Below are 19,259 nucleotides of genomic sequence, written 5' to 3' on the forward strand. Positions count from 1 at the left end.
ATGAAGAACAGGTAATTATGTCTATTTCTATGCGAAAGATAACAGTCCAGGGGCAGCGAGAAGGATAGAACGGACAAGCCATCCACCCAGGGAGGCTCTAGATCTCTGACAGCTACACATTTCTCCCTCTGAGACTCAGAGGGAGGAAAGACAGAAATAAGCTTCTGCCCTGGGGAGGAACGTTTGCCTGTGCAACTGTAATGTCAGGAGCCTACGCTCCCAATGCAGTTTTGGGAAGTATGGCACAGCCTGGGAGGTGACGCCAGCATGATCTTGGGGGCGAGACAGCCCACAACCCTGGTGGAAACAGGAGGCTCCCAAGAGCTGGCAGCATCAGGGCTGCGGGGAAGGGGCAGGGCCTTACCTTTCCTGAAGGTCATGCAGACTCTGCTCAGCTCTGTGTAACCCCTCCAGATCCTTCATCATCTTCTTCATGTGCTCCTTTGAGTAACGGTTTTGGATGTAGGCAAACCAGCAGCCACCCACGCCAATAACGATCGACACCACCAGCATGAAGTCCTTGAGGTGATTATGGCGGGTCACTGCCAGAGAGGAGGCCATGGTGAGACAGGTTGCCCACTGCACACCTAGCCTTGCAACTCCATGCATCCCCTCCTGCATGAAGCCCTCCCACTGCAGAATGCTTCTTAGACACACATTTGCCACATACTAGTATAGTGAGCTCTCTGCCTACTTTGGAAAAGATGAGAGGCCTGAGAGCTGTGCAGGAAGTTTGTTAAATCATACTTCCCTACTCGGCAGTGAATAGGAGACAACTAGTGCCTTCTCAGGACATCCCAGCTACCTCTGGACTGCAATGAGCACATGTGCCCACACGCAGTGGCTTCTGTGCTACTGGATCAGCAATGCTAGAGTAGGGAGAAGGGGACAGCTGGTAAGAGTATAAAGCAACATCACTAGAGCTTGAGGCCTGGCTGTGGGACTGATGTTCCTGCAGGAGCCGGGTCTCCCGGACAACCAGGCTATTCCAGGTACAAGGTACAGAGCCCAGGTCAGGTAAAGGTCTCACCAATGGAGAGCCTTTCTAGGCTGTGGCTCAATCCAGAGACCAAGTACAACAGGAGTAACACCAAGAGATTGGCATATACAGGACGTTGCCCTTGCCAGGAATCCAGGGACAGATCTACCTCCAGAGAATGCCTGGCGGCAATTTGGCAAAGTGCCGGTGCGGTGGCTGGGGTTCAAAGCAATGCTCAGTCTCCAGAGCAAAACTGAAAAGCTTGAACAAGGAGCAACACCGGAAGGTAAGTACAAAAGCCATGTCCTCAGAAGTGAGCCAACCAGAAGAGGGCCACTCCTGGAACCTGCCATTGTTCCCAGTCCACCAGGTCTCAGCTCTAAGCCACAGCACAGGAAACCTGGACACCATAAGGAGAACACGGCTGCTACTGTGGCCCCTGCTTGGGCTGGACTCAACTCAGGAGAGAGTAGCAGTGGGCTCAGAGGAGCCCTAGACGTGGGGGGCGGGGAAGGAAGAGAAGAAGGAATACCCTCCTGTGCACAGCAGTTTAGCCTCAGGTTGAGGAGGGGGCAGTAGGGTCGACAGGACCCCAGCGCCTGGTAAGGATGAGGGGCTGATGGGAATCCAAAAGGACCCCGGTGGAGCCACCAAGTTGAGGCTGGGTCTAGATAACAGGAAAAGATACATGTAGCTGGAAACTGTGTGAAGCTGAGGCCCAGATTGACAAATGGTTATATTCATAGTTCCTGATTGAAAGCTGAGCAGCAGGACATGGGGACAGTGTGGGATCAAACACAGATTAGCACATTCTATTTCCATCCAAGGGAGGGGAGTTACGAGGTCTGGGGTGGCAGCCCTATCCTTTACATGTTTAGGCCAGACTCTCATAGAGAAAACCGAGGGTCCCTTGGCAGCCATCCTCCACCCTCACGCAGGCCTACCCTTCCAACCATACACAAATCCTCACTCTCCTGTCCTTTGGGTCCCAGGAAGAGATATCTCTGCAGCACGGTGAGCTTCCTTTCTTTCTGGAACACACCTGCCTCCTCCACACCTCTTCCAGAGGCCGGGGTACTCTTTGTCTCCCCTGTTTGTTACAGACTTTTAATCTTGGCTTCCCAAGGTTTCCCAACTCCAACATCCCTTTTATATTCTTACCAAAAGTCAGAGGCACTCCTGTTCAAACAAGACTCTGGGAAATGCCCGCCCCCTATTACCTCCAACACTTCAAAGTTCTCAAGATGGACATGCGGATTGGGCACCTATATATTCTATTCAGTCCCTATCCCACCTTGTCCAGATTGATGTGGAACAAGACTCTATTATTTTTTCCAGCTTAATACTCTCATCCAAGTCATGAATAAAAATACTGAATGACCAGAGCCAAGGGTAGGATCTGATAGTCCTCCCCTCGTCCAAGGCAATACTGTTCCACCTACCAGTACCCTTTGGATCTCTTCAACCAACTTTAACTTCACTTAAATATATAAGCATCCATACACCCCTCTGTCCAGTCAAGTGCATAGTTAGAGCTCAGAGATACTGCCTGTCCCATCCCATGAGCCACCACCTTGTCAAGAAGAGAATGACTCTAATCTGGCTGACTCACTTTGTGGTCCCTAGTGATCATCACTTGTCTGTATACCGGTGCCCAGCACAGCGATGACCAGCTCACACAGGGATTCAGTAAATATTTGTGGAACTGAACCTTTACTGATAAGTTCCAAGTATGATATCTCTCTCTCCTTACCCCACATAGGAGAGGAAGGAAAAGAGAAGATACATAACACATTAGGCATTTATATCCACCATCTTGAATTCTCATAGCCACTCTAGAAGGCAGGTATTTGTGTTCTCACTCTATAGGCCAGGGAACTGAGTCTCCCCAGGAGAACTAACTTCCTGGAGTTCATCAAAAGTGACAGGGCTGGGATTCAGATCCAGACTTGCCTGACCACATGGTCTTTCTGCTACACCCCACTTTCTCATTACAACTTTCCTACTTGTGCAGCAGGTGTTGTTTCTGCTTTGTTACATCCAAACATTGCTCACCATGGAGATGATCCCCTGATCTAGCCAGAGTGTGGCTATAAGAGTTCCAAAACCTGAGTTTTTCTCCCAGACAATATCCTGAGAGCTGACTGTGGCTCACAGGCCATCCGGAGAGTGAATACCCAAAGGTCAAATGGCCAGGCCTTTAAGGTTAAATGTAAGGCCTCATGTAGAGAAATTATTGTGCCATCAAAAGCAGCATCCTGCACTGAGTAGTAGGAAGTCTGGGTTCTATGCTTGCCTCTGCTCCATCTGGATCTCAACTTCCTCAACTCTAAAATGCATTGTCACAGAATTGCTAAAGAGATCAAGTGCATAGTTATGAATGAAAGTGCTTTGAGGTGTTCTGGAAATCTTCAGCTGGACATATCCACTAGGTAATTAAGAATGTGGATGTGGAGTTTAAATAAGAGGTAGTAGCTGGAAAAGAAGATGTGAGAATTATCAGACCCTTTCAGTGGAACCCTGGGCAGAACCCTATAGTCCAAAGCAAATCTGTGATGTTAATTTTATGTGTCAACTTGACTGGGCTAAGGGATGCCGAGAGAGCTTTCTTGCCTCAATAAGAAATTAGTACTTCAATCGGTAGACTGAGTAAAGGAGACCATCTTCACTAATGTGAGTACATGTCATTCAATCATCCTCAGGCTTCTGAGTGCCTGAATAGAACCAAAAGGCGGAGGAAGGATGCATGTGCTCTCTCAGCCTGAGCTGAGACATTTATCTTCTGCTACCCTCTTACATCAGCACACCTGGTTGTCAGGTCTCCAGACTCAGGCTGGGACATATAGCATCAGCCCCCTGATTCTCTGGCCTTTGGACTCAGACTTTATACCATCAGCTCTCCTAGTTGTTGGACCTTCAAACTCAGACTAAATCATACCACTGGTTTTTCTGGTCCTCTGGGTGTAGATGGCATATCACAGGACTTTTTGGCCTCCATAATCATGTAAGCCAATTCCTATAATAAATCTTCCCTTTATATCTATCTATCTCTATCCATCCATCCATCCATACATACATACATATTATGTTTCTCTGGAGAATCCTAATACAGAATCTATAAACCATTGTGCCAGAAAAAGAGAAATGAAGAGTCTCATCTGTGCCTTACTAACGATGTACTTTTCCCCATAATTCCATTCCCATTCTTCGCTTCCTGCCACCTTCCCAGCCCACAACAGTCTACATGGATGTTTCCAATCCTTCTCCTCTGACTAGGATTCCTCAACCAACCCACTCTTTGGACAGGTAAACATGGATTATCTCCTGCCATCTCAGGGACTGCCTTGTGTGTTTTTCAACTTTCATACTAGTCACCTTCTGATAGTCTGTGAGTTCCTCAGGGCCAGGGTACAAGCCTTATTTCTCTCTATAGCCCCATACTTAGCACAGAGCCTGACCAGAACAGGTACTCAGCAAAGGTGGAAAGGAAAGACAAAGGGAAGAAGAAAGGCGGTTTTCACATGGAAGGGGTTATGATAGAAAGTGCATGTGAAAGCACAAGCAGAGCATGGCTGGCCGTCCCGCACAGCCCCTGCACAAGCTCAGCTCTCAGAAGCTACCCCTATGCCCAGCGAGCACTGCTAGGGCGACAGACCATGGAGCTTTCATGAGAGCAGGTGTGGCTTGCTAGGTGAACAGAGCTAACCCAGGGAAACTGGCTAGGACCTGGGGAGCCAGAGTGTGGCAGAGTTCCCAGCCCGAGTGCTACAAATAGATTTTAGCAAAATGAGGTCAACTGTTAATACAATCAGGCCTGAGGCAAGGGAGGAGGGTATAAACAAATGAGATGCTGACATGTTAACAGAGTCAGGAATAATGGTGAGAATTTTTATAGTACAGTTAGCATTGAGAAAGTGAGCCTCCAATCATTACCACTTTCTGGAACCCCCTCTCCCAATCTATTCTCGCCACCTTCTCTACCGTCCACAATACCCTGTCCCTGGGAGATACACCTATTCACTGCTTACTGCCAGAATACATGCTTGGAATTTCTTTTGTCATTTACATAGCCTTCTGTGCTGAGGTGTGTGGTTAACCTATAATAACTATTCCTGGACCTTCTTGCCTTCTGGTTTTAGCCCAAAAAGTGCTTTAGCTGACTCACGTATCCACAGAAGACATTCCATAGTGTTCTCCCCACAGCCAAGCTGGGCCAGAGTCTCCTCCCATCTCCCCTGTCCTAGAGCTCTAAGGACACCCAGCCTCCTCCTGTAAAACTTCTACCATACATTTCCTGACGCCTACTCATTGCTGGGCCATATGCTGAGTTATGACGACAGATGAACAAAGCTGTTTCTACCCTCATGAGTTCCCAGTTTAAAGGGTAACAGACAGGAAAACAGATTAAAAAAAAAAAAAAAAAAGGAAAGAAAAAGCAGGTACAAAGGGCTATAGGATCCCAGAAGAGAGTAAGGAGAAAGGGTTGAACATGCCCAGGAAGAGGCTGGAAAGGCATCCTGGAGAAAGCTTCAAAAGTGAGTTGAGGGAGCCAGCCCATTAAGAACCCAACTCTTGGGGCACCTGGGTGGCTCAAGTGTCCAACTTTGGCTCAGGTCATGATCTCACAGTTCATGGGTGTGAGCCCCACATCGGGTTCTGTGATGACAGCTCAGAGCCTGGAGCCTGCTTCAGATTCTGTGTCTCCCTCTCTGTCTGCCCCTCCCCCGCTTGTACTCTATCTCTCTCTCAAAAATAAACATTTTTTTAATTTAATTTGCTTCATTTCATATTGGAATTCTTTATGTTTTATCTTGCTTCCTCTGTCAGAAGCAGAGGATGAGATAATATAGTAGAAAGAGCACTGAAATGTAAGTTACTGTGTCTGAGTCATGGCTCTGCCATTTAAAAGATGAATGACCTCTAAAAACTCACCTCATCTCCTGAGTCTCCATTTCTCTGACAAATTATCGCAGATCAGGAAAAGCCCTCTCAGTGAATGATCTGCTGCCAGAGTGAGACATCAGCATAGGTCTCCAAGGCAAGCTGCCTTGGGACTTCGTGTGTCAGAACACAACTAACACATCATTGTGGGATTGTTAGTAGAGCCCCGGATAGACCTGCAAGCCTAGAGCCAACTCCGCAGGTCGGAAAGACTGTAAAAGGCCATGTGCTCCTCTGCAGCCATGGTGGGAGGGCTGAGACGTCTTCTACTGTCAGAAAATGGGTCCTGAGTAGCTCCATGCTGAGCCGGTTTGATCCTTCTTCTCCATTCCCAAGCTCTGAGGCTGCTCAGACAGATGGACCCTGATCAGTCAGCAGACCTTCCCGGCTATTGTACAACAAACTTTGATTTGAGATTTCTCAAGTTTCAGACTGATGGCAGGATTTTCATTAAGGCTGGGCAAGGCAGCCAAGGTTTGCAGCTATACCTGGCCCAGGCTCTCCAGGGTGTTTACCACCTAAGAGCCACAGCCTTAAGAACTCACCCTTAGTACAGAACCAGGTCAGCAGCACAGGTTAGCACTCTAAGTCCTGTGTGGGTGTTGGACAGGGAACAGAGCTCAAGTAGGGATTTTAGCCCATGCTCAGATGGAAACACAGAGCTAGAGGGACACAGACCAAGGGATTCTTTGCAGGTACCCCCCAGACACAGCCCCACCCTTGCAGATGTCTCCTGGCAAAGAGCTTCCTAGTATTTTCCTCAGATTCCATCTGGCAATTTTCAAAACTTTTCTTTAACGAGCCATCAGTAGGAAAGTATAAAAACAGTATTTGCCATCAGGACAGCTGCTGGATTCCAAAACCTTAGCTCCCAGAAGTACACCCAAGCTCTATCAGAGTCCTAGAATCAGGGAGCCAGGAAGAGCCTTGACCAAGCCCATTTTACACATAAGGAACCCAAAATCTAGGCAGGAGAACTGAATTGCCAAAGGTCACTTGATAAGGCAAGGGCCAAGCACAGATTCCTAAAAGTACAGGAAACAGACAGCAGCGGAGAGGAGGAGAACTCCTATCTTTTATCCTTTTACCAGGACCCTTACCAATCAAAGGGTTTCCTCTCAAAAACTATGGAATGTTCACCTGAAAGGAATCAAAGATCCTTTAGCTCAATTTTTTCATAATACAAATCAGAAAACACATCCTGAGAAAAGTGACCTACACAAGGTCACACAGTGAGTGGAAATTTGGAAAAGGGACCAAGGTACTTTACTTTCCTAAATTTGATAAGAAGTTCTCTAAATGGAAGTCCAGGAGTTGCCAAAAATCAAGCTGCGTATGTATTGTTGCTGTTGTTGTTGTTGTTGAGCTATAATTCACATACCCTAAAATTCACTCTTTTAAAATGTACAATTCAGTGGTTTTATCGTATTTTCAAGGTTGTGCAACCATCAGCACAATTAATTTTAGAACATTATTATTATCCCAGAAAGAAATCCTATACCCGATTAGGAGTCACTACACATTTTCCACTTCCCCCAGCCTCTGCCAGCCATCAATCTGCATTCTGTCTCTATGGATGTATCTATTCTGGATATTTCATATAAATAGAATGATATAATGTGTAGCCTTTTATGTCTAGCTTCTTTCACTTAGCATGGTTTCCAGGTTCATCCATGTTGTAGCATGTATTACAACTCCATTCCTTTTTGTGGCTGGATAATATTTCATTGTATTTATATACTACCACTTATCCATTTGTCCACTGATGGACATTTGGGTTGTGTGCACCTTTAGACTGTTGTGAATAGCACTGCTATGAATGTGAACATGTACTTCTTTCAGTACTTGTTTTCAATTCTTTGGATACATTCCTAGGCCTATAATTGCTGGGTTATATGGTAATTCTATATTAGGGGTTGAGGGGGAGGGAGAGATAAATAGGTGGAACACAGAGGATCTTTAAGGCAGTGAAACTATTCTATACAATACATGTATACATGTCATTGTACATTTGTCCAAACCCGTAGACTGTGCAACACCAACAGTCAACTCTAATGTAAACTATGGACTCTGAGTGATAATGATGTGGCAGTTCAGGGTCATCAGTCATTACAGATGTACCACTCTGGTGGGGGACACTAACCATGGGGGAGGCTATGCATGTGGGGGGGCAGGGTGTATGGCAAATCTGTGCACTTTCACTCAATTTATTTATTTTTTTTTTAATTTTTTTAATGTTTATTTATTTTTGAGAGACAGAGAGAGAGCACAAGCAGGGGAGGAACAGAGAGAGAGGGAGACACAGAATCCGAAGCAGGCTCCAGCCTCTGAGCTGTCAGCACAGAGCCCAACTCGAACTCAACCACCATGAGATCATGACCTGAGCCAAAGTCAGACACTTAACCAACTGAGCCACCCATACACCCCAAGCTTCACTCAATCTTGATGCAAACCTAAAACTACTCTAAAAAATAAAGTTTATTAAAAATTTAAAAAACACGTACAGATGACGGATCAGCTCAGGCACTTGTCAAGCCGAATGCACAGATGGGAAAATGTTATACAGCCTCTGACTCTGCCTGCCAGCTGCTTCTCTGGACTGGTTCTTGGCCTTATAACATTCTGTCACTGGCATCCTGAACCGATGCCAACAGCTCCCAATGGGCAGAGAGTGGGTCCTAAGAGCATGCTTGGTCAAGGCTAATTTTCTCAGAAATCTTACCACTTTTGTTCCCCCTGAGTTCATGGGGAATAAGATAAAGGATGGCAGGGTTGGCCATTCCCACCTTGTAGAGATCTTCAGGAGCTGAACTGCCTGTTTCTCTTGAGTCACCCCTGGCTGAAGAGACTACCCTTTCTTAGCCGTGAGTGTGTCTCTATGATTCCAGGGAAGCCCACTTAGTCTTCTTTGGTGGTCCAAGGACATAAGATGTTCAGCCATCAGTTCATACTCTCTGCATGTCCACAGTGAAAGCAGGGAACAGCTAATTGGCATTCAGACCCTATGTTATCCCTGAGCATTCCTTTCATATCTTAGCCTTTGTATTCTTGCTCTGGTTGTTTCCTCTGCCTAGAATGCCCTCTCCTGCCACCTGCATGGAATAAAGCCCTACCCATCCTTACAGGCAGAGGTCACATGCCACCTCTTCTATCAGATGCCTTCTCTATCCCTCCTCTGGACCTCAGAAGCATGCTGTACCTCTCTGGAACTTTCATTTTATCCCTTTATGGAAGGATATGATTCATCCAGGTCTTCCTACAGGGTCCAGTACAGCACTGGCACAAAGTAGGTCTTAATGTATCTAATGAACGGAACTTGACATCCGACTGGATTGAAATATAAGACTATTTCATGTCTCATATTTTCACTTCTCAGTGGGAAGAGTGGAGGTGCTGCCTTGCAGGTGTACCTAGGAGACCCAGGACCTCAGCCTAGCCCCCACAATGGCCTCAGGTTCCATGGCAAATCAGCAGCCCTTCTTTCCACAGGACTCACAGAGAGGAGGCCCAAATAGCACTGTATCCAGGGCCTTCAGCTGCAGCTTCTGCCGATGGCTCCGGTCTGTCATCTTTAGTACAGTCCCTGTCATGGTGGTGTTGGTCACAGCAAGCCTGTCGAGGCAAAGAGGAAGGGTTCAGTTTCCTGCCATTAAAACCAGGAAGGATTACCCACCTCCTCCAGGAACACTTCCATGACTTCTAGCTCTTGGTGATTGCTCCCCTGTATGCTCTAGAACACAGAGTCCATACCAGTGGATCTCAACAGGGAGTAAGGAGGGACACATAACATTTACCAAGAATATGTTCACCCTTCTCCCCATGTCCACCATCTCCTGAGAACCTTGCTCTTTGAGGACTACCCATCTGTGAGCATGCCCACACCCAACTATAAGTTTTCTGTTGTGTTTCTCCTTCCAGGGAGTATCAACTGTGCACATATCCCCACACTCCCACCATCTGCAAATACATTCTCCTGTCCAACCCAGGTCAAAACACAATGCCACGTGACCCAGTGCTTTCTGAGGACCTCTAATCCTAACCCACTGCCATTAAGTACAAATCTGCTGATGACAAACAGTGCATTAGTCTTATTACCTTGTATTTGAGTCACTGTCATTTACTCCCAGTCAGATTATTGTAACTTTTTATGACCTTCAACATACTGTTAATGATAACTCTAGTAAGAAAGGGCCTGCAAATGAGAAAATGACCCAGAAACAAACTGGACTTTGTTTTTCTTCTGCTAGAACACAGGGGGTGTGGAGGAGACGGTTATAAGATATGAAAGGTTATAAATCCAGTGGTCGGGGTCCCACACATGAGCCTTTACTACTGTCATATTCCATAAAGTTAGTGTTCTTTGCTGATGCATAGCTTTGTTTCCCCAGGTAGAAAAAAATGCTTCTGACATCTGTGTGTGATTTATATTCCTGCCTGGGCACACAGGGGCAGCTACCTCCCTCTCCAGCCATGGGAAGCAATCAACCCCTCTACAAGAGAAGCAGTGAGACACTGTGATGGGGGCTGAAGGGGTCGGAAGATCTAGCTTCTGGTCCCAGCTGAGTCAGCAACTCACTTGTCTGATCATAAACTACTCGGTCTCTCCTCTGGGGCCCCATTTTCCTTCTGTGTAAGCTTCTGTGAAATCAGATGCTTCCTCTAGGCCCAGGAGCTCTGGGGGTTCCTCCTCAGAGCACTTCCACCCAGTGCACTGGCCTTCATCTAACTGATCAATATAAGTGTCATCTTTTCTGCAGTCTATTTGTCAATGAAACCTATGAGGTGAGCAATGAGAGAAACAAGAAAGGAGCTAACATTTACTAAGCAGCTACTGCATCTCTCATCCTGTTCTGACGCTTCACATACAATGCCTCATTCAGTCCTCTGACTGGAAGGACACAGTTCCATCACTAGCTCCACTTCACTGCACCACTGACTTAACTCAGAGTTGAGCAACTCGCCCAAAGTCACGTACATAGCATGTAAGTGGCAAAGGCAGGAAATGAACTCAAATCTTCTGGATTCTTCCCATTACACCATGCTGCCTAGTGGTGGGCCTACAACCACTGCCACTCCATCCCACACTCCATGTACCGAAGGCTCCAGGCTTCCTGCTGTCACTAAGGTGCCACAGCCTGGCTTCCTCCACCCCCCGCCTGACCTGGCTGGATCTGGTCTAGCTACAGGGAGGCACCAAGAGCCCATGACCTGAGACCTGACTTCTCATCCTATGTTTTCGCTCTAATGGAACCATAGCTATTCCTCAAGATGGAATGGGCCAAGGCAATACTGCAATTTCCATGGGTAACGGGAAAGAAACCTAGATCCTGGAGTTTCATGGTCAATCATCTATTTAATTGTCTCTTTCATTAAACATGGAATTCCTCAAGGCAGATGGGGTCTGATACACTTCTTTGTCCTCAGGGCCCAGGAGAGAACCCAGCACAGGGTAGATAATTGGTAAAGTTTCATGAAAAGACCTGGGTTCAAACCCCAGCTCTGCCACTTACCAGCTTGGATAAATCATAAAATATTTGAAAATCAGTTTGTTTACCCAAAAGCCGGGGTAGTAATTCCTTCCTCCCAGAATTGTGAGAACCAACTGAAATAATAGGCAGGAAAGTGTTCTAGAAGGGGCTGTACAAACAGTAAGATTATTACTCTCTCCAGGGTAGGGAGAAGCTGTGACAAGGAGGCTGCAGGCAGGGGGCGGGGGCAGCAGCGCCCAGTAGCTCTGCGGCTGCAGGCTGCAAAGTGTGGGTGCACCAGCAGCTTCACCTCCCCCCGTCCCTCTGCTGAAGCTCATAACCAGATGCACCTACGTAATAGGATGACAGATTATATACAATCAGCACTTACCAGATAGTAAGCCCTTGGAGGGCAAGGGCAGGCTGTTGTCATCTTTATCCCCAGCACCCAGCACAAGTGCTTGGCATGGAGCAGGTACCCAGTAAATATTTGTCGAATGAATAAGTAAATGGATTAATGGCTGCATGACACATGGTACTAGTCTGACATAACAAGAAGTCCATGCAGTACTCCATCCCCTCCCCACCCCCACAGGCCCTGGCCTACTGCACCTGTGAAGCAGGCAGAGTTAGGGTACCACAGCTGTTGGAAGAGTCATCCTGGAGAGGAGACCAGGGCCAGTGGGAGTCAGCCCCACCTCACACCACGTCTTTAGAGTAGACACACTCTATATGGATAATTCAAGGGAGGCTAACAGAGCCCCGAGGCTCCTGGGCAGTAAAAGAGGCAGCTGCTGGAAGCACAGCAAAAGAAAAGAGAAATACCACAGGCTTTGAAGTCTACCCAGATCTAGGTTCAAATCAGTTTTGCCTCTAACTAGCCATGTGACCTTGGAAAAGTTACTTAGTCTCATTGTCTATATACAATAATACCTACCTTACAGGATTGATGTAAGAATTAAGTGACATACTGTATATGAAGTGGTGCATAGGAGTGCCTGCCATGTACTAAATATTCAGTAAACGACAGCCATTAGTATTACTCCCAGGATCGACAGAAATGTTAAATAAGAGAACGGATGCCAAGCGTCCATCACACTTCAGAGCAAGTGCACAATGGATGCGAGAAGAGGAGAGGTCTAGAGAGTGTGCCCTGAAAAAAGTGGAGCCTCATTTAACTGGCCAGAGAAACCTGATGTTGGGCCGATCCCAGTCCATTCCCTACACCCCCAAGTGAGAGAATCCAGTCTCCTCCTGACCTCGGCATGGCATGGCCACTCAGCTGCAGCTTCCGGAAGGTTTCCTCATACTGAGGCAGCTCCACATACGTGATCAGCCACTGCACCACCTCATCCACGGTCCAGTTGTACACTGTGGGAAGAGACAAGCAAAGCTTTGACTCCAGAATGCAAGAACTACTTGAACTTACCATCAGTCACATTGGCCTTCTCATTGACCACATGTTTATGTGTTTACCATCCCCCTCTCCTACAAATCCTCAGTATAAAAGGGGTACATACTGTACCTTTTGTTTGACCCACAGGGAATGGCCTTGCTCTTTCACTCTACCGGTATTTGGGTGAAATAACCCTCAACTATAATATAATAATGATAATAATACTAACAAATGCCATCCTTTACATGGCACTTACTATATGACAGGTACTCTTCTAGAGGCCTCATATACATTAACGCATTGTTCTTCACAACAACCATGTGAAAGATAGATCCTATTTTATCCCTATTTTACAGATGGAGAAAATGAGGCACAGAAAGGTTATATAACTTTCCGAAAGTTGCCCAGCTAGGAATTGGCAAAGCAAACACCTGCACTCAAGCAGTGTGGTTCCGTAACCCTTGCTCTAAGCCATTATGCACTCCTGTGCTCTTGCTGTCTCTCTCAGATAGACAAAGACAGACAGACAGACAGACAGACAGACAGGTAGACGAATGACATATAGGATATGTGTATCACATGGCACCCAGGAATACCAGCATACTGAACTTAAAAAGACTGGGAGCAACTGAGTTGCAGCAAAAAAGATGTCATTTTATTGGATTTAAAGTTTGCTTTCAGGGGCGCCTGGGTGGCGCAGTCGGTTAAGCGTCCGACTTCAGCCAGGTCACAATCTCGCGGTCCGTGAGTTCGAGCCCCGCATCGGGCTCTGGGCTGATGGCTCGGAGCCTGGAGCCTGTTTCCTATTCTGTGTCTCCCTCTCTCTCTGCCCCTCCCCCGTTCATGCTCTGTCTCTCTCTGTCCCAAAAATAAATAAAAAACGTTGAAAAAAAATTTTTTTAAAAAAAATAAAGTTTGCTTTCATTTAATGTATAAACCTGTTTTTGTTTATATTTGTATACAAATTTTATATAGCACCTTAAACCTCATTTTATGTTTGTACACATTTAGATAATAATTTGAGTAATCATTGTTATAATAAAAACAGTTTAAGTCAGCATTGTAGGTCCAAGATAAATTATTTCCCTTAAAAGGAATTTGTACATTCCTCAAGTTTGAAAACTACTTGCTGCAAGCAGCAAGAAGCCAAAAAATGTTCCGAAAGAGAATGAAACGATGAGATTTATCACCCTCTTCACTTAAGGTCCATGTCTTTCCCCAAAACTGTCTTTCATCAGAGTGCTGTCCAATTTTCCTTTAAAAGTCAGGAAACAGGGGCGCCTGGGTGGCTCAGTCGGTTAAGCGTCCAACTTCGGCTTAGGTCGTGATCTCGCAGTCTGTGAGTTCGAGCCCCGCGTCAGGCTCTGTGCTGACAGCTCAGAGCCTGGAGCCTGTTTCAGATTCTGTGTCTCCCTCTCTCTGACCCTCCCCTGTTCATGCTCTGTCTCTCTCTGTCTCAAAAATAAATAAAGGTTAAAAAAAATTTTTTTTAAATAAATAAATAAAAATGAAAGTCAGGAAACATCAAAGACACGGACTATGTCCTGTTCATTTTTGCTCACCCCACTGTCTCTGAGGTAAAGCTTCTTATACAGTAGCATCAATAAGAATTTACTCAAGGAATAACCACCCCAAACAAGGAATTCCAGAAATGGTCTGATTGTGGGCCTCCAAAGAGAAACAATCATCTCCTTAAACAAATACACAGCTCATGTGGATGGTTAACTTCTGAAATCCCTGTCAGAAAAATAGGCATTCCTCTGGTAAACATGCCTCAGATATTGAATTACTTCTGTCACTCTCAGATAAGCTGGAGAAGTTGGAAGGCTGGACCTGTCCCTTCACTCACCTACTTCCCCTTCAGTGTAGCCCAGCACGTGGTACAAAGCAGACACTGAGACATCCTGCATGAAACAAAATTGGAGGCAAAAACGCTCTGAACTCTTGATGTCCTCAAGAAGCTACTAGAGCTCAGGAGGGAAGTTTTGTAGCTGAGACTTTGGATATCCATTAAACTGTCTGCAGAGGCACAGGAGGTGAGAAAAGGAAGGTGCCTTGGGAGGAAATGAGGGGCACTCTAGTGCACTTAGACTGCATCCTAGGAGACAAGATCCCAGAGGATTAGGTTTTCCTAATCCTTGGTCATTGCTTGGTTAAATTTCTAATTCCCAGACTAGAATATATTGGAAAGAGAAGAGAAATTAATTTCCAAGAGCTATGTTGAAATCCTAGGGTTTGGGAAAGGAGGGATGACAGAGCAGAGTTAGAAAAGCGGGATGTTGGGGCGCCTGGGTGGCTCAGTAGGTTGGGCGACCGACTTCGGCTCAGGTCATGATCTCGCGGTCCGTGAGTTCGAGCCCCGCATCGGGCTCTGTGCTGACAGCTCAGAGCCTGGAGCCTGTTTCAGATTCTGTGTCTCCCTCTCTCTCTGACCTTCCCCCATTCATGCTCTGTCTCTCTCTGTCTCTAAAATGAATAAACGTTAAAAAAAAAATAAAAAAAAAAGCGGGATGTATATGCCTTTGTATCCATTAGTAGACATTACAAATGTGCTCATTTACTATGGTCTAGAACGTCGGCTAATGAAGGTGTAGTAGAGGGACACACAGATACGAGGCAGATGGACAAGTACCAGCCTGTGAAGTACAGAGAACAACACACTCCTGCCACTGCTGCCAAGGGAGCTCAGCCACGTCCAGCACAATGGGGCCTTTCTGCTTGGCATGTGGAGTGGAAAGAAGGCCACTTTTCTGTTGCTAGAAAGGCCTGAGGCTAGCTGTGCTACAAGAGCCTTTTGTCTCCTGGGAGGATGCCTTACTACAAGCCCAAACACAGACACTTGGCATGCAGGAACTGCCCTATCTGCACCTTACACTGCAGTGCAGATGGGCAGGAGTCACTCTAGACCAAGGTTTCTCAGTCTCTGCACCACTGACATTTTGGATAGGATAATTCTTTGTTGGGGGGGGGGGGTTGTCCTCTGCAGTGGAGGATATTAACCAATATCTCCGGCATCCACCCACGAGATGTAGCATGCTGCCAGTCATGACAATCAAAAATGTCTCTGCGTACTGTGAAATGTTCCCTGGGGGATAAAATTGCCCACCAGCCAAGAACCACTGCTGTAAACACGACATTAAGTGAGATGGAGGTCTATAAGGTAAGGGGGCCACTGCATTCCAATGAGGATGGACTCTTAACATAGTCAGCCCCTACATGGCTAAGCTATTGGGAAGAGGATAATGGCTTTAGCATATCAGGACAAACCTCGAGGTAGTTATTTTAGTGTGTGTGTGTGTGTGTGTGTGTGTGTGTGTGTGTGTGTGCATGTGCTCTACACATCATTCTGTTACCTAGGCACACACGCTATCTAGGTAAGCTTGGCAGCATGGTGTTGGCCACCCAGAGTCACTACAGTCTGGGCAAAGTAAGCCAGGATGGGCTGTATCCTTATCTGAGAGTGACCCTGTGTCCCAATCAATAGCCAAGGCAAGATATCAGGGTCCCTTACCCCTAAGGTTCAAGTACCTAAAAGTTAAAAGGCTTGTTCTACTTTCTCATTCCAAAAGAGAAAATGGGAAGAATCTCCAGGCCAAAGTGAGGACAAAGGTAATAGCAAGTACAGAGAGCTGTGGCTGTTAGAAGGCCACAGAATTTGGCAAGGAGAGCTTAGTACAGATAGTCTCCAAATGACTCACATGCCCAAATTCCAGGAGGATATGCAAGCAAGAGACAGTCTTCTAAAGTCATGAGCCTCTCATCACCCTAAGCCTGTCCATGAGGCCCCTAGAGAGATCAAAAACTACCTCTCTGGGCAAAATGACAGACAATACTACACAGCGTCAGAGAAGGCCAATCTCTGGTGTTTTCAGCACCAAATAGTCCTTCATAAGACAAGTGTATAAGGTGATTAACTTTGTAGTCTCCAACCCTTTTAATGACATAACCTACCTGTATTTGGAGCATACATTGCCAACACAGGACTATCTATTTATAAATCAGACTCATGTACTGACATTAGGTATACTGTAAAACATACACAAAAATTAACGAATGAAATAAATACAATATGAGCATAAGCTACAGTATTCTCTTCTAGCACCTAGCTGATTATCTTATGAAGCTGGAAACCACTGGGTAAACAGTCAAACTCATACCAAACAGATGACCTGAACTTCACAGCTCTTCCCTGGATGCTGCCTCAGCTGTTGCTCTGAATTTAGCAGACCTGATCTACAATCAGTGTCTTGCACTATTTTGCTACTCATCTTTGGACATTGCTCTCAGACTTCTAGGTCTTTGCTATTTCCAGAAAAGTTCTTTTCCCTCTTTGTGGACTGCCAAACACCAACTAATCCTTAAAACCTAGCTCCAGCTCTTCATTGTGGAAATGCTTTGGAGCTCATTTCTAAATCCTCTCTTCTAAAACCTTCAAAATATGAGCACTAGCACTCCCTTATCTGCTTACTTAGCACTTTCTTTATTCGGACTTCTTTTCTAACATGTATGTTATAGTGTTATTATTAGTCACATGTCTCTCTTCTCCATTGTGCTATATATAAGCACTATGGTGGTAGGGAACATGTCTTTTCTATTTCTGTATTCCCCAATGTCTAACACAGGGCTAGATCATTCTAAATACTCTCTAAAGTTTACTGAATGGACAAGAGAATCAATATGAATGAATGAATGAATGAATTAATTAATTAACAAATGAAGGCAATCTGTAGGTCCTGGATCACTTGTAGCACATCCCATCAGGATTTCCACTATGTTTTCCCACCAACAGCATCACTGCCCCCCACAGACTTCTCATTGAAGTAAAGGAGAGAATTTTTTTTTTTTTAAGCACTTATACATATCAACAGAGAACTCTATAAATTGATGATCAGTTAGCTTCTCGGATAGTAAAGATCTATCCTGGCCTCCACACTATGCTTCATAGGAAAAGGCCTTTTCCCTTTGAGAAAGATTTTTATGTAAAATGAGTAAACTCTCCTACTTTAATTTAGAATAGCCACAAAAAATGAAGTCATTCAGGATTTCCAAATACCTGGCCATGTTAGAATGCTGGATTTTAATTGTCAAATTTATCAGAAAAAGCACTAGATTTGAAGCTGGAAGACTTTGATTTCCATCCTATTGGCCATGGATCACCTTGGGTAAATCACTTAACCATTCTGAACCTCAATTTCCCCTTCTATAAAATTTCTTTCCAGTCATTCATAACATTTATTTTGTACTACTTTGTGCCAGGCACTGGAAACAGAGCAGTGATTGAGACAGATACCCAGGTAGCTTACCATCTAACAGTGTTGATCTCTTCAAGTTGTTGAATTAAATGAGTTCATATGTTTGAAAACACCTAGGATTTAATACAAACTCAGTAGTAATTTCTTCTTCATTCATATATATGAATGAAGAAATATACATTCATTCAACAAGCGATAGATATTGAAAACTGGTTAGAATCTGGGTGGATACACCTATAGGCTCACCAGAGGGAAGAAATGTGAGCAAAGACACGTTGTTGCCCATTGTCTCTCTAAGTGGTTTCCTTCTGGCTCTCACTACCAGTTTGCCACCTGCACCTAGAGGGAGGCAGGGGTCTTAGTTTTCTGATGTGGTGTCAACCTCAACTCCTGAATCATCACTGTAAAGAGAATCTGGCACTTGGGCCAAGGCCTCATGTGACAGGCCCACTAGGCTACCCAGCACAAACCCGGTCTACACGGCTGCAGAGCAGTAAGAGAACCTAGGCTTTGGAAAGTTGAATGAGCCAAACAACTTGTGTAAGATCTCACAATGGTAGAGCCAAGGACAAACTTCTGTCTTCCACATTCCTATGCTGGACCAGGCCCTGTGCAAAGTGTTAAGATATAAAATCATATAAGGTAATGTCCTCAAGCAATCTGATGGGAAAACAGGCAAGGAAATAGATGATTGCAATTAGTGTACTAAATGCTGTGATGAGATAAGGGTAAGGAGATGTGGGAGCACAGAAAGCACCTAAACCTAAACTATGGTCTCCAGGGAAGATTTCCTAAAGAAGGGTATACTTTGGGTGCTATATGTAAGTCATGAATCACTAAATTCTACTCCTGAAACCAATACTATACTATATGCTATCCATTAGCTAATTTGAATTTAAATAAAATCTTGAAATAAAAGAAAGAATGAAAAGAATATGGAAAATAAAGAGAATAAAAGGAGAAAATAAAAAGAAGACTTAAATTGAGTCTTGTCAAATAGGATTTAATCAGATCAACAAGGGGGAGGGACAGAGGGAACAGTATCTATGAAAGCAACATGGGATGAAAGGAAACGACATATCCTCCCAACTGCAAATAAATTAGTGTAGCTATAGAGTAGATGTGATGAAGAGTGGTAAAAAAGAAGAAAATAAGTGAATCACAGAGATAAGCATGGGCCTGACATGCTGAACTAATCTAGCACAATGCCTGGTATATAGAAG

General features: G+C 45.2%; 1 protein-coding gene across 6 annotated transcripts in view; it reads right to left on the reverse strand.

Moving 5' to 3' along the window:
• Nucleotides 1-19,259, reverse strand: part of STIM1 (stromal interaction molecule 1) — a 185,052-nt gene that overhangs the window by 21,898 nt on the left and 143,895 nt on the right. For all 6 annotated transcript variants that reach the window (XM_025928173.2, XM_086678157.1, XM_086678159.1 and 3 more), the window contains 3 exons: nucleotides 12,648-12,759; nucleotides 9,417-9,532; nucleotides 365-542 (listed from right to left, as the gene is read on the reverse strand). In XM_025928173.2, the coding sequence (XP_025783958.1) occupies nucleotides 365-542; nucleotides 9,417-9,532; nucleotides 12,648-12,759 (406 nt within the window). The remainder of the gene's footprint in view (nucleotides 1-364; nucleotides 543-9,416; nucleotides 9,533-12,647; nucleotides 12,760-19,259) is intronic.

This window comes from Puma concolor, chromosome D1, assembly GCF_028749965.1.
Source record: "Puma concolor isolate L17-30 chromosome D1, mPumCon1.1.hap2, whole genome shotgun sequence".
Lineage (NCBI taxonomy): Eukaryota > Metazoa > Chordata > Mammalia > Carnivora > Felidae > Puma > Puma concolor.